The sequence below is a fragment of the Myotis lucifugus genome, unplaced genomic scaffold, assembly GCF_000147115.1.
Source record: "Myotis lucifugus unplaced genomic scaffold, Myoluc2.0 scaffold_22, whole genome shotgun sequence".
NCBI classification, from domain to species: Eukaryota; Metazoa; Chordata; class Mammalia; order Chiroptera; family Vespertilionidae; genus Myotis; species Myotis lucifugus.
In genome coordinates, this window is record NW_005871070.1 from 8128174 (window position 1) to 8144420 (window position 16247).

The following is a 16247-nucleotide window of genomic DNA, read 5'->3' on the forward strand; positions in this document are numbered from 1 at the left end:
CCCCTCACCCAGTCTGGCCAGGGACCCCCGTGGGGACCCCCACCCTGAAGGGGGTGTGACCAGCTGCAGCCATCATCCCCTCATCCAGGCTGGCCAGGCACCCAAGCAGGACCCCCACCCTGATCCGGGACACCCTTCAGGGCAAACCAGCCGGCCCCCACCCGTGCACCAGGCCTCTATCCTATATAGTAAAAGGGTAATATGCAAACTGACCCTAACAGCAGAAGGACTGGGAATGACTGGTCACTATGACACACACTGACCACCAGGGGGCAGACGCTCAATGCAGGAGCTGCCCTCTGGTGGTCAGTGCGCTCTCACATGGGAGGAGCTCTGCTCAGCCACAAGCCAGGCTGATGGCTGCCAGTACAGCAGTGGTGGTGGGAGCCTCTCCTGCCTCCTCAGCAGCTCTAAGGATGTCCGACTGCAGTTTAGGCCTGCTCCCTGCTGGCAAGTGGACATCCCCCGAGGGCTGCCGGGCTGCCAGAGGGATGTCTGATTGCCATCTTAGGCCCAATTCCCTGGGGAGCAGGCCTAAGCCAGCAGGTGGTCATCCCCTGAGGGGTCCCAGACTGTGATAGGGCACAGGCCGGGCTGAAGGACCCCCCCTCCCCCCCGCTCCAGTGCACAAATTTTTGTGCACCGGGCCTCTAGTATATTATAATTAAACAGGTTAACTATACTTGGTCATTAGCATATTAATAATTCTTACTACCACCTTTCTTGCATCACATTTTACAATGTTCTTCACACACTTGAAAACCATTTATCTCTAGGCAGTGGGTCGGCAAACTGCGGCTCACGAGCCACATGCGGCTCTTTGTCCCCTTGAGTGTGGCTCTTCCACAAAATACCGACTTCTGCTCTTACTACCACCTTTCTTGCATCACATTTTACAATGTTCTTCACACACTTGAAAACCATTTATCTCTAGGCAATGGTCGGCAAACTGCGGCTCACGAGCCACATGCGGCTCGCAGTTTGCCGACCACAGATCTAGGGTATAATTTAGGATTGGTGAACTACATGGAAAATCTAAAATTTTATACCTAAGTAATTTAAAAATAGCAATGCCAATGTAAAGATAATTGTGTGAAACTAAAGAACCCCTTTAAAATTTAGGATAAAAGTAATTTTTGGCTTATATTTCACTTACAGATAGGTAATGAAGGTTTAGCTGCTGACCTAACTGATGATCCTGATACTGAGGAAGCACTGAAAGAATTTGATTTTTTAGTGACTGCTGAAGATGGTGAAGGAGCTGGAGAAGCACGGAGTTCAGGGGATGGCACAGAATGGGGTAAGGTGATAGTTTTGGGCATGGGAGAAATTATAGCCCTGAAAGATGTATTATTATTAAATATTATATGTGGAATGTGTGTATCTGAATGTACGGTGGCAGTTAAACTGAAAGCAAGAAGAAGTGGTATTGAATAATTTGGACCAGTTTATTTAGTTTGGGCGACTAAACTGTTTCATATATGGTTTTTTGTGGACTTTGATTTTGCAGTTTGTCTTGATTTAAAGTTGAAACATTTAGTCAATTTAGAAATCCAGTTTGTTTTAGCAGATTAAAAAAATAAGCATGTATAAACAGTTTTTAAAATTCCCATTAATTAACTTGGTAATGACTTTAGGTTTAAAAAAGACGAAATGCTTTCAGTATGCCTGTATGGTGTTACCTGACTAACTGCTAGGAAGTAATAAAGCTACTAATCTTAAATTATAGCTCTATATTAAGCAAGATTTAGTGAAGGTATTACACTATTATATAATATTCATTTTGCAAATATGAGGGCCTAGCCTTTGCAAGTGATATGTAATGCTAATAATAATTTTGCTAAACTAAAAGGGAGAATGCCCAGTACTATTTATATAGAGTTAAAAACCCCATTAAAAAGTAAAATAAAAGTGTAAAAAATATTTTAAGATAATAGTTGAGTTTCAGAATGTTGTTCCTATTAAATATGTTCATTCAATCATTTTTTAATATTAGCATGTTATCTGATAGGTAGAATTCAAATTGTGTTTACTGAGTTTTATTAGAGAAGGTTACTAACCTTAACATATTTCACATGAAAACCAAACTTGCTTAGTTACTAGGAAGGAATTATCACTGGATTTTTAAACACTAGTGTGGTGATAGGAAACACACTTGGAGTTTTAAAATGCCTCAGGTATGTATTGAAATTGAATATTGCTAATAGCAGGAGAGACAAAACCTACGTAATAGATTTATTGACTATCCTGATAAAATTCGAGTACCTAAAAGATCCGAATTTTTTTACCAGCTTTCTCATTATTTATAATCCTCAAGTATTGTTTTCAGACCTTCACTTCTCTCCTAAGTGGAAAAAGGAACATTTATTCAAACTGGATAAACTCCACATTAACTTCTAGACTTGAATATAGTTTTTGCACTTATTTGAAAATGACTATATTCTATAAGTTTACTTTTAAAAAATGTTTTTATTGATTTTAGAAAGGGAGAGGGAGAGAGAAACATTGATTGGCTGCCTCCTACACCCCCCGCCCCCACCCACCTAGAGATTGAGCCCAAAACCCAGGTGTGTGCCCTGAGTGGTAATCAAACCAGTGACCTTAGTGCATGGGACAACACTCAACTGAGCCACACAAGGCAGGGCTAGAAGTTTACTCTTAAGAATTAGCTTTGCTCAGGAGAAACAGAAGTATCTAAGTTTTCTTTTAGCTTCTCTGCTACTCATTTAATGTTGGAAATACCTTTTTTCCAGTAATTTCTAAATTATTGTTTATGTTTTTCTGGTTTATTTTATAATTATATAAGTATATTTAACTTATATAAATATATAATTATTTTTAAATTTATGTATGTTTTAGGAGATTTAGAACCCACAACTACATCTGAAGAAAATTAACAATTACCTATAATGCTACTATATAGAGAGAACCATGGTTAACATTTATGTATAAAGACTAGAGGCCTGATGCACGAAATCCATGCAAGAATAGGCCTTCCTTGCACCAGCTTCCCTCTGGCACCCAGGACCCTGGCTTCCCTCGCAGCCCCAGCTTCGTCTGGAAGGACGTCCAGTCTAATTAGCATATTATGCTTTTATTATTATAGATTTGTATATCCTATATAATAAAAGCCTAATATGCTAAGTGTCTGGTAGACCGGTCGGCCGTTCAACCAATCAAAGCATAATATGCAAATGATATGCTAAAACCACTCAACCGCTTGCCATGACGTGCACTGACCACCAGGGGGGAGACTCTCTGACCTGTAGGTTAGCTTGCTGATGAGGTCCGGTGGATCAGGACTGAGCAAGACACACCATGGAGCCCTCCTGCCATCCCTCCCTGGCTGGCCAACCTCCCACATCCCTCCCTGGCCCTGATCGTGCACCAGTGGGGTCCCTCAGCCTAGCCTGCACCCTCTCTCAATCCAGGACCCCTTGAGGGATTTCAGAAAGCTGGTTTTGGCCCGATCCCGCGGCCCAGGCCAAGGGACTCCACTGGTGTACGAATTCGTGCACCGGGGCGCTAGTTTATTTAATAAAGGATTTTGCTATGTGCTGATTTATAGCCCACACTTTTCACTTGACATATAGTTTTTCTTCACCACTTTTATAATAGCTGCATAATATTCTGACAATATGTTCTTTTACTTATTTAACCAGTGCTCTGCTGATGTACATTCAGATTATTTTAATTTTTAAAAAATGATCAAAAGCAGTTTTTGAGCATTTGTATAGCTAAACTTTTTTTATTTTGTTTTATTAATCCTAATCTGAGAATAATTTTCCATTGATTTTTTTTTTTTTAGAGAGAGTGGAAGGGAAAGGGAAAGACAGAGAGAGAGAGAGAGAGAGAGAGAGAGAAACATTGATGTGAGAGACACATTGATTGGTTGCCTCCCACACTGCCCTGTCCAGGGCCAGGGACTGAGCCTGCAACCGAGGTCTGTGCCCTTGACACAAATTGAGCCTTCAGTCTGTGGGCCGATGATCTTTCCATTGAGCCAAACAGGCTACGACTGTATAGCTAAATGTTGACACATATCCATTCCTGTTTCTTTTGCCTAAAATTTCTGGAAGTTTGACTGCCAGTCAAACTAATATACAGAAATTTCAGAAATTTCAGTCTGTATAAAGTGGCATTATCTCTATATATAAAAGGCTAAGCAACCGTCCAACCGGTAGCTATGATGTGCACTGACCACCCGGGGGCAGACACTCAACACAGGAGCTGCCGAGCAGCGGTTCTTGGGTGCCGCACCCCGGAACTAGAGAGGAGGGAGCCGGATTTAGGGGTGCATCACTTGAGAACTGCCCTCTCACAATCCGGGACCCCTTAGGGGATGCCGGAGAGCCAGTTTCGGCCCGATCCCTGCAGGCCAGGCCGAGGGACCCCATCTGCTGGAGGGATGCAACTGGCCCTTCGAGGTGCGGCCAGCTGGGGAGAGACTATGGGAGGTTGGCTTCAGGACGTGTCCAGCCCGTCTCACCCAGTCCTGTCCAGTCCCACCCTGCCCCACTGGCCACCTTCTAATTAATTTTTTTTTTCAATGTGTACGAATCCGTGCACTGGGGCACTAGTTTCTTTAATAAAAGTAGCATATCGTGTACAACTGATTGGTCCTTCTGTCCAAAGACTTTTGACTGTAGAGCGAAGAGTCAAGAGAGGATGTAATCAGGGAATGACAACTGTCAATACCTGAATCTCTGTGTAAATGGAAGTAACTGACATAGTCCCTTCCTGAAGAGATTGAAATATCTTTAAAACATTTCAAGTTCTTGAAAAGAACAAGGACTCTTTTAGGATAAAATGGTTCAAGTAGTTTCTTTCCTTAAGAACTGAAAACTGTTATAGGCTCTATCTAGTGTTTCTGAATTCATCATTTCTACTCAACAAGTGTCCTATTCAGTTCTAAAACAAACGATGGACATACCAATACTCCTTTATATTTAATTCATTTACTTAAAAGTGAATTTACTTGTTAATGGAAGATGGTCATTTTAAGGTTTTGGGTAAAGGACACAGATTATTTTTTTAAAATAGTCTGTCTAAATGAAATATATCCCATACTTACCTACTTCAGATAATCTGTTATTTTTTATTTTGTATACTATCAATCTGCTCAGGTAGCTCTAGTTTTGAAACCTTTTATCCTATGAACCATTGCTTTTTGGAAAGCTTTTTGATTTTTTTTAATATATTTTTTATTGATTTCAGAGAGGAAGGGAGAGAGAGAGAGATAGAAACATCAATGATGAGAGAGAATCATTGATCACTGCCTCCTGCACACCCCCACTGGGATCGAGCCTACATCCTGGTCATGTGCCCTGACCGGGAATTCAACCTGGTACATGGGTTGATGCTCAACCACTGAGCCACACCAGCCGTGTTTTGGAAAGCTTTTAAATCCTGCTCTTTTTTTGTCATCTATGTCAAGTAGACAGATTTTAGTGGTTTTTAGTTTTTACAACCAAAAATACTAGTGAGAATTTCTAATTTTGTTATGTCTCTCATGAAGACTAGACATTTTAAGGATGTTTATTTTCTTCTACACTATTAAACTGTGATTTCTGGAAATTTATACGACTACAAAATGCAATTAGTACCTAATGTATTTGTTTACTTTTATTTTTTAATTGCATTGTTGGGGTGACATTGGTTAATAAAATTATATAGGTTTCAGGTGTACAATTCTACAATACATCATCTGTATATTGTATTGTTTGTTCACCATCCCAAGTCAAGTGTCCTTCCATCACTATTTATCTGCCCTTTACCTTCTTTTACCTCCCTCCACCCCCTTTCCCTCTGGAAATCACCATAGTGTTGTCTGTGTGTGATTATTTTTTTAATCCCTTCAACTTTTCACCCAGCCCCCCAAACCCACTCCTGTCTGACAGCTGCCAGTATGTTCTCTGTATCTATCAGTCTGTTTCTGTTTTGTTTGTTAGTTTATTTTGTTCATTAGATTCGACATGTAAGGGAAATCGTATGGTACTTGTTTTTCTCTGACTTATTTCACTTAGCGTAATACTCTCCAGGTCCATCCATGCTGTCACAAAAGGTAAGATTTCCTCTTTTTTTAAACGGCCAAGTAATATTCCATTGTGTAAATATACTACAGCTTTTGCATCTACTCATCTGCTGATGGACAGTTGGGCTGCTTCCAAATCTTGGTTATTGTAAATAGTGCTGCAGTGAACATCAGGGTGAATATATTCTTTTGAATTAGTGTTCCGGGTTTCTTAGGATATATTCCCAGAAGTGGAATTGTTGGGTCATGAGGCAGTTCCATTTTTAATTTTTTAAAAAATATATATTTTTATTGATTTCAGAGAGGAAGGGAGAGAGAGAGAGAGATAGAAACATCAATGATGGGAGAGAATCATTGATCGGCTGCCTCCTGCACTCCCCCCAATGGGGATTGAGCCTGCAACCCGGGCATGTGCCCTTGACCAGAATCGAACCCAGGACTCTTCAGTCTGCAGGCCGATGCTCTATCCACTGAGCCAAACTGGCAGGGGCCCATTTTTAATTTTTTGAGGTAAATTCATACTGCTTCCCACAATGGCTGTACCAGTCTGCATTCCCACCAACAGTGCACAAGGGTTCCCTTTTCTCCACATTCTCACCATGACTTGTTTATTGCTTTATTGATGATATCCATTCTGACAGATAGCTCATTGTGGTTTTAATTTGCATTTCTCTGATGACTAGTGATGTTGAGCATCTTTTCATATGTCTGTTGGCCACCTGTGTATCCTCTTTGAAGAAGTGTCTATTCAGATCCTTTGCCCATTTTATAATTTGATTGCTTGCTTGTTTGTTTTTTGGTGTAGAGTTGTACAAGTTCTTTATAAATTTTGGATATTCCTTATTGGATGTATCATTGGTGAATATGTTCTCCTATTCAGTGGGTTGTCTTTTCAATTTGTTGATGGTTTCCTTTGCTGTGTCTAATGTAGTCCCATTTGTTTATAGTTTCTTTTGTTTCCCTTGCCTGGAGAGATATATTAGAAAGAAATATTGCTGAGAGAAATGTCAAGATTTTACTGCCTATGTTTTCTTCTGGGATTTTTATGGTTTCCAGTCTAACATTTAAGTCTTTAATCCATTTTGAGTTTATTCTTGTGTATGGTGTAAGAACGTGGTCTAGTTTCTTTTTTTTCACATATTTGTCCAATTTTCCCAACACCATTTATTGAATAGGTAATTTTTAGCCCATTGTATGTTTTTGCCTCCTTTGTCAAATATTAATTGACTATAAAGGTGTGTGTTTCTTTCTGGGCTCTCGTGTTCCATTGATCTGTATCTGTTTTTATACTGGTACCATGCTGTTTTGATTGCTATGGCTTTGTAATATAGTTTGATATCAGGTAGCATGATTCTTCCAACTTTGTTGTTCTTTGTCAAGATTGCTGTGGGCATTCAGGTTGCATATACATTTTTGGAATATTTGTTCTAGTGCTGTGAAATACGCCATTGGTATCAATAGGAATTGTGTTGATTCTATAGATTGCTTTGGGTAGTATGGACATTTTAATTATGTTAATTCTTCATATTCATGAACATGATATATGCTTCCACTTATTTGTATCTTCTTCAATTTATTTCTTTAGTGTCTTATAATTTTTTTGAGTACAGGTCTTTTACATCCTTGGTTAAATTTATTCCTAGTTATAATCATTGCCAGGACACAGGATTTCTCTCTCAAGACTGAACCAAGTGTCAACAAAACAGAGATAATCAGGAGAAAAGCAACGTAATGGCAAAAAAGAAAAAAAGGCAGCTGAGAATGGTAGTTATGTCCTAGAGCTTCCTCAGTGCATGTTGCTCATGAAACTTGCTTGGGTCTTCCTTAAAATACAGCATATTCTTCTATCAAGTTACATTTTTATTTAAGTGAATGTAGGTCAGTTTCTGTTCCTTAAAGTCAAATCCCTCTGGCTAATAAAAAGAAATTATTATTAGGTTGTTTTTTTTGTTTGTTTGTTTTTTATGCAATTGTAGATGAGATTGTTTTCTTAGTTTCTCTTTTGGATAGTTCATTATTGGTGTATAAAAGTGCAACTAATTTCTGGATATGTATTCTGTCTATTCGAATTTTCTGATTCTTCCTGATTTAGTTTGGAAGATTGTATATTTTTAAGCATCTGTCCATTTCATTCAGATTGTCCAATTTGTTGGCATATAGTTTTTCATAATATTTTCCTACAATCCTTTGTACTTCTTTAGTGTCAATTGTTATTTCTCTTTCATATCTGATTTTACTTATTTGGGTCTTCGTGTTTTGTTTTGTTTTTCTTGATGAGTAAAATGAAAGGTTTGTCATTGTTTATCTTTTTAATGAACCACTTTTTGGTTCATTGATCTTTGGTATTGTTTTTTAAGACTATTTTATTTAATTCTTCTCTGATCTTTATTATTTTTATTTCTTCTACTCATTTTGGACTTTGTTGGTCTTTTTCCAGTTCCTTTAAGTGTAAAGTTAGATTATTTATTCCAGATTTTTCTTTTTTCTTGAGTAGGCCTGTAATGCTAAGAGTTTCCCTCATAGGACTGCTTTTGCTGTGTCTCACAGAACTTGGCTAGTTGTGTTCTCATTTTCATTTGTTTCAAGCTATCTTTTGATCTCCTTGTTAATCCATTCATTGTTTTTGTAACATGATTTTTAGTTTCCATACCTTTTGTGTTTTTGTTTTGTTTTTCTTGTGATTGATTTCTAGTTTTATACCATTATGGTTAGAGAAGATGCACAATATGATTTCAATCTTAAGTTTATTGAGACTTCTTTTGTGTTGTAACATGTCGTCTATCCTAGAAAATGTTCCATGTGCACTTGAGAAGAATGTATATTCTGCTGCTTTGGGGTGAAATGCTCTGCAGTTATCAATTAATCCATCTGATCTAATGTGTTATTTAAGGCCCTTGTTTCCTTGTTGATTTTCTGTCTGGAAGATCTATCCACTGATGTCAATGGCGTGTTAAGGTCCCTTACTATGACTGTCTTACTGTCAATCTCTCCCTTTATGTCCATCAAGATTTGCTTTGTATATTTAAGTTCTCCTGTGTTGGATGCATAAAGGGTTTTACAAGGGTTATATCCTCTTGTTTGATTGCTCCATTACCATTATGTAGTGTCCTACTATAGTCTATATTTTAAAGTCTGTTTGGTCAGATACAAGTATTGCTACCCCAGGTATTTTTTCTTTTAATTTTCATGAAATATCTTTTCCATCCCTTTACTTTTACTGTGTGTGTATAATTGATATGAGGTGAGTCTCTTGTAGACAGCATTTATATGGATCTTGTTTTCTTATCCAATCAGCTACCCTATGTCTTTTGATTGAAGCATTTACTTCATTTACATTCACAGTGATTGTTGATAGGTACGTATTTATTGTCATTTAATTCTTTATAACTATGTTCCTCCTCCCCTCCTTTATTTTTCATTTAAAATATATTTTTATTGATTTCAGAGAGGAAGGGGGAGAGAGAGAGAGAAACGTTAATGATGAGAGAGAATCATTGATTGGCTGCCTCCTGGTTCATGTACCCTGACCAGGGATCAAACTGTGACCTCCTGGTTCATAGGTTGACACTCAACCACTGAGCTATGCCGGCTGGGCCTCCCCTCCTTTTTTTTCCTCCTCCTATTCTCCTTCTACTTCTTCTCCTTCTCCTTGTTGTTCTTCTTCTCCTTCTCTTCTTTCTCCTCCTCCCTCCTTCCTCCTCCTCCTCATCATCTCCTCCTCCTCATCATCTCCTCCTCCTCCTCCTCCTCCTCCTCATCATCATCATCTCCTCCTCCTCCTCCTCCTCCTCCTCCTCTGTCTTTTTCAAGAAGAACCTTTAACATTTTTTGTAATACTGGTTTGGTGATAGTGATCAAGTCCTTTAGCTTTTTCTTGTCTGGGAAGCTCTTTTTTTCTCCTTCAGTTTTAAATGATAGCCTTGTTGGGTAAAGTACTCTTGGTTGTGTAGGTGCTTGCTGTACATTAGTTTGAATATTTCATGCCTAATACCTTCTGGCCTTAAATGTTTCTGTTGAAAAATCAGCTGACTGTTGAAAAATCAGCTGACAGTCTAATGGGAGCTCCCTTGTAGGTAACTGTCTTTCTCATTTAAATAAGTTTTCTTGCCCTTTTGCTGCTCTGTTTGATTGTTTTCTGTTACCTTGTCTTCCAAATTGCTGATTCAATCCTCTGCTTCATTCAACATACTGTTTATTCCTTTTAGGTATTCTTCATTTCAGATATTGTATTCTTCATTTCTGACTGGTTCTATTTTATGATTCTATGTCCTTTTTCATGCTGTTCTAGTTCTTACTAAGTTCCTTGAGCATCCTTATAACCATTTTATTTGAACTCTATATCTGAGAAATTATTTGCTTCTATTTCATTTAGCTCTTTTTCTGGAAATTTCTACTGTTCTTTCATTTGGGGCATGTTTCTTTGCCTCCTCATTTTGGCTACCTCTTTTGTTTGTTTTTATGTATTAGGTCAATCTGCTATGTCTCCCATTCTTGCTAGGGTGGCCTTACATAGTAGGTGTTCTGTGGGACCCAGTGTCACAGTCTTTTTGATCACCTGAGTTGAGTGTTCCAGAGATGTCTCTTTTGTGGGTTAGGGTCCTGGCAAGCCCACCCTCTGAATTCCTGTCCAATTCAGGACAGACTAAATTGTGTGGCTTTGGGGCAAGAGGTACTCTCCCCCATTATCCCAAAGTTGACCGTCCTGGTATTGATCACACAAAGTGGAATTCACCTCAGCAGGGTAGCACCTATCTCACGGGAGATCCACGAGCCCCATCTCCTGATTCCCTTTGCTCCTCCCTACTGAGATTGGGCTCCTGGCAGAATGTGGGACAGACTGAGTTGTGTGTCTACAGCAGAGGCCATTTCCCTCTTGCATGTCAGACCAGTGCAGAGTTTTCCCTTCACAGGACCAAAGTGGGCCTGTAAACTCTGCCAGTCTCACCATGAGACACGGCCTCACCACTAAGTTGTATGAACACCCAGGGGGAGGCAATGAGACTTGGTATATCCTGGGAACATTTGCAGAATGGCCTCAAAGCCAGCACTAGCACCAAGTCTGAACCTGTATCAATCTGGTGAACATCACTCATCCCTAGATAGTGACTCACTGAGAACTTACGTCATGCAACTTGAGTACCATCAGAGGCTCTTTCAGTGGCAGATCAACAAGCAGCTGGCAGGAGGAGGCAGGTGGAGGTGGATTGCGGGGGTGGGGGGGGGAGAAAAGCGGGGGAGCTGGGACTTTCGCTGACCTGCCCCTGGGGCTGGGGCTGGTAAAAACAGCAAAAGGAATCAGGAGATGGAGCTCATGGATCTCCCATGAGGTAGGTACTACCCTGCTGAGGTGAATTCCACTTTGTGTGGTGTAAGAAGGTGGTCTAGTTTCTTTTTTCCCCCACAAATTTGTTTATCTTTTTAAAGACCACTTTTTGGTTCATTGATCTTTGGCCTCTACACCCCAGCCCTGGCAGCTGACACCTCATACTTCTGCAGGGCAAAAGCTCTGCTTGGTGGGGCGACAGGGAGTTTAGAGGATGAGGCTGAGTTCCTCCAGGCTGGTCATAAGGAGAGTGCACCACCCAAGAAATACGGTGTCTGGGGTGTGGGAGAATGACTCAGCACTGAGATCCTGGTAGCCGTCCCTGTGTCTCTAGCAGGCTCCTGTCTCTCCCTGGTGGACAGAATCCCTGCCTGTTTTCAGTCAGATGTTATGTGAGCGCCTCTTCCTGGGTCTGGGGCTCTGAACTGGGGAGCCCTAGCTTGGGGTTGGGAGCCCATTCTTCCCAGTGGGAACCTTTGCAGCTGAGATTTCCCTCTGGAATCTTAGCTTCTGCCTGTGGGAGCTGGGCCAGCCCTTTTTGCCTCTCTGCCCTTTCTACCTGTTTTGATGTAACTTATTCTGTAAATCCTTGGTTATAAGACTTCTCTTCAGCTAGTCTTCAGTTGGCTATTCAGGTTGATTGCTCTGTATTTTAGTTGTAATTCCTGTTTGGTTTTGGGAGCAGATGAGTGTAGCTTCTACCTACTCACTGCCATCTTGGATCTACTGTCTCACTAATGTTTGTATCTATATAATAAAAGCTTAAGCGACCATTACAGAGGAATGACCAGAACGACCGGTCGCTATGATGCACACTGACCACCAGGGGGGAGCTGCCGCCTGGTGGTCAGTGTGCTTTCATAGGGGAAGTGCTGCTCAGCCAGAAGCCAGGCTCACAGCTGCCAAGTGGTGGGAGCCTCTCCCGCCTCTGCAGCAGCGCTATGGAACAGCAAGCTGAGTGGTAAGGAGCCTGCTGCTAAGGAGCAGCGAGCCGAGCGGTAAGGAGCGAGGGGTCCTGGACTGCGAGAGGGATGTCTGACTGCTGGCTTAGACCCGATCCCCCTAAACTGGCAGTCAGATATCCCCTCAGGGGTCCTGGACTGCGAGGAGAAAGAAAATTAATACCTGGGTGCATTAGAGGGAAACTACCAAAAAAAAACAAAGGCAGAGCACATCTTAAAAGTAGTCAGAAGAAAACCGGCAGGTGGACATTCCCCGAGGGGTCCCGGACTGTGAGAGGGTGCAGGCCGGACTGAGGGACACTCCCCCTCCCCAGTGCATGAATTTCGTGCACTGGGCCTCTAGTTTAAATATAATGGATAAAGTACTGAATATTTGCATACAGTAATATTAGTTACAAATTTATGCCACATTACGCAGATTTATATAATCCCTCTGCTTTGGTAAATTTACCATACTAGAAATTTATGGTTTTGTGGTTTTGAGTTGTCAAGGGTTAATCTATGCATATTTGTGTTTGTTTTTTTAAATTAAAAAGTTGCCATCCTGCTTCAACCTCATTTTCTGGTATTTTTTTTCCCCCGTAGATTTTTTAAAAACAGAATTAATATGTAGAAGATTATGCTGGCTCTTCCCCTTTGCTCTTAACTATTTCTTATAAGCAATACGAAATCAGCTATTACTTACCAGGCAAGTTTCAGGATGTTGTTTGTGCACACATGTATTCACCAATCTGTTCTTTGCACTGCCTGTGTTTACCTTTGTTTTCTAGACTTGAATTGTCTTGCAAGTAATATTTTTTTTTGTCTTTTAGCTTATTCTTTTTTTTCCTTTGCTTTTTCACTCTTGTTGCAGGTCTTTAAAAAAGAACAACTGACTATCTTATTAAATTTTTCTGTCATGTCACATTTCCTGTAAAAAGTGTATACCACTTGTTTTGTTGTTGTTCGTTTGTTTGTTTCTATGAGGTTTAGAAAGTATTTGCTAAAAATGTGTCTTATTGTCTTATTTTAAGTAGTCACTTAAAAATAAAAATGTTTAGCTTGATGATGGCCAGAGGGGAGGGGATGGTGAACTGGGTGAAAAAGGTGAGGAAATTAGGTAGTACAAATTGGTAGTTACAAAATAGTCACAGGGATGTGAAATGCAACATAGGGAATATAGTCAATAATACTGTAATAACTATGTATGGTGCCATGTGGGTACTGGAAATATCAGGGGGGTCACTTTGTAAATTATGATTGTTTAAACTATGGTGTACACTTAAAACTAATGGAAAATAATATTGAATGTAAACTGTAATTGAAAAATAAACTTAAACAAAGAAACATATTTTTAAAAGGAATTGTTAGCTTTATTAATATGAGTGTAAATGATTGTTTTTTTTTTAAAAATTTTTTTTTGCCAATCCTCATCTGAGGATATTTTTCCCATTAATTTTTAGAGAAAGTAGAAGAGGGGAAGGGAGGGGGGAAAGACAGAGTCAGAGAGAGAGAAAAACAGCAATGTAAGAGAGACACATCAATTGGTTGCCTCCCGCACTCACCCTAACCTGGGCTAAGAATTGAACCCATGGCCCTTCTGTGCACAGGCCAACACTCTAACCATTGACCCACACAGACCATTTTTTTCTTAAATATTTAATAAGTTTATACCTATTCCTGATATAGCATAATTTTCAGGAAATTTCATTATTAGAGTACGTGAAAAGTGAATTTCTCTTTAAACCAGTATTACAACTATATTACAAACAGTATTACAGTTTATAGATTTGACCATCTTACATATAAATTTCAGTCTTGAGCAACCTAGTTTCAGATAATTCAAGTTGGAAGATTAACTTGAAGCTTTGGATTTAGTTTTTTACATATTGACTACCTAAGATCATAGGTATATCCATGAGGTAAAAAAGTGATAACAATTGTAGTAGGAAAGACTCAAGGTATAGTAAATAATTTAATTTCTATGTGCCATTCAAATATGAAAATTTAAGTTTGCTATGTATGGCAATCCATAAGGAAAAAAAGGCTTTTATATGTCCACTGTATAGATTAAGTCATTTAGGCCTAGGGAGTTTACAAGACTTGAGAACCAGAATATAATGAGTTATTAAAAACTTAACAAGTATTTTTTCCCTAAAATCCTACTATTCTGGCAGTCTTATTAATTGACTTAGTCTATGTATTTTGGTGTATTTTTTATTTAATAACAGGGCTCTGTAAACTCATAGTTGTTATTCTATAACAGGATGTTAAACTTCCTAATAAAATGGCTGGTTTAAAAGTAAATAGAGGAAAGGAGGTTAACATCAATTGGTTGCCTCGCATACTTGCCCAGACCAGGGATCAAACCCGCAACCTTTTGGTATAAGGGACAGTGCTCCAACTAACTGAGCCACCCAGCTAGGGCAGAAACTCTTAAAACTTAAAATACTTCTAATAGACTTATTTTTATACTGCTTTTTTTTTTAATGCTGTTTTTCTCTAGTTTGCTATAGAATAATTTTTCCCAGCCACAAGTATTTACTTAACTGGTTAACTGCCACAATATTTTGAATTTCATTAAAAAAGGTCCACCGCTTGCATCTATAGACGCTTATGGCGTACAAGTGGTTAAAACAAATAAGGTTTGTTACATTCAACTAAAATAGCTCATGTGTCATGTTTAGCCAGATACACAGCAATGTATATTTTTCTTCTCCATGCTTGTCGCTGCTTTTATTTTATCATAAAAAAAAATTTTTTTTTAATCACCTCTATAGAAATTCTTCAGTGGAGTTTGAGTGTTATTTGCTAATGTTAGTTGTAGACCAATGGAAGAAGGTAATGAGATGTTGAGCCATGTGGGTGGGGTGGGGTGGGGCAGAGGTGGTGATTCTCTGAATGCCTTGTAGGGATTATTTGAGACTGTAATTTGGAACTATATTTATGTATTTATTGGACTAGAATGCTTCTCCATTGGTACAGTTACCCTCTGCATGCAGAATCAGTATGACAGAAGATGCATGAATATTTTCATCAATAAAACAGCACTGACCTTTCCAGCTTGCACTTTTGAGTAATTTGCATGTATTCATTCATTTGCTTTTATGATGCTGACTGAATTAACATTTTTACAAAGATACAGTGATCTATTTTTTATAACACTAGATTTCTAATATCAGTCCATTGAAAGAACATCAGTTATTGAAAGAATAACCTTCAAATTTATGATTCATAGAAATGAAACACCATTTAACTGTTATTAGTATTACATGTTTAGAAATTTGTGAGATGGGCATTTAGAGTTTGAGGTGTAAATACCAAAAATGAGACTGCGCCTTTAAAGTATTTTGAGTATATGCAGTTAGTACATTTTTATTATGATTATGTAAAGCTATAAGAGTTTATGCCAACAGCTTGCATTGCCAATTGCTGATTTTTTTTCTTTTAATAATATGCTGAATGTAGATAAAGATGACCTCTCCCCAACTACTGAGGTTTGGGATGTAGACCAGGGACTAATAAGTAAACTGAAGGAACAGTACAAGAAGGAACGAAAGGGGAAGAAAGGGGTGAAGAGTAAGTGCAGATTCTATTATAATTTTTATGTACCAATCTTTGAGACAAAAATCTTAAATTCTGTTTTTTGTCTGTGTGTACATTTTTTATTTCATAAAGGGGGCAACTAACTTTAAATTTTGTTATATAATTGAAATTTATTTGAATATAATTTAGGATGTATTATTGATCAAGTGAAAAAATCATCTTAAATACTGGATAAGAATAAAGGAAAGATTTCAAGGTGTTTTTTTTTTTTGTAAGCTTTAAAAAGTTTACCAAATTGTAAGAAATGATGGCCTTGGAAAAAATAATAGAAAATGGTTCAAAGGGAGAAAGTATAAATTTATTTATTTTTGTTACATAGGGCTTATAGTTACAACCAACTCAT

General features: G+C 38.8%; 1 protein-coding gene across 1 annotated transcript in view; it reads left to right on the forward strand.

Moving 5' to 3' along the window:
- The window catches only part of STRN3 (striatin 3), a 107989-nt gene that overhangs the window by 58079 nt on the left and 33663 nt on the right, over positions 1-16247 (forward strand). The window contains 1 exon segment of the mRNA XM_023751547.1: positions 1159-1300. Coding sequence (XP_023607315.1) covers positions 1159-1300 — 142 coding nt within the window.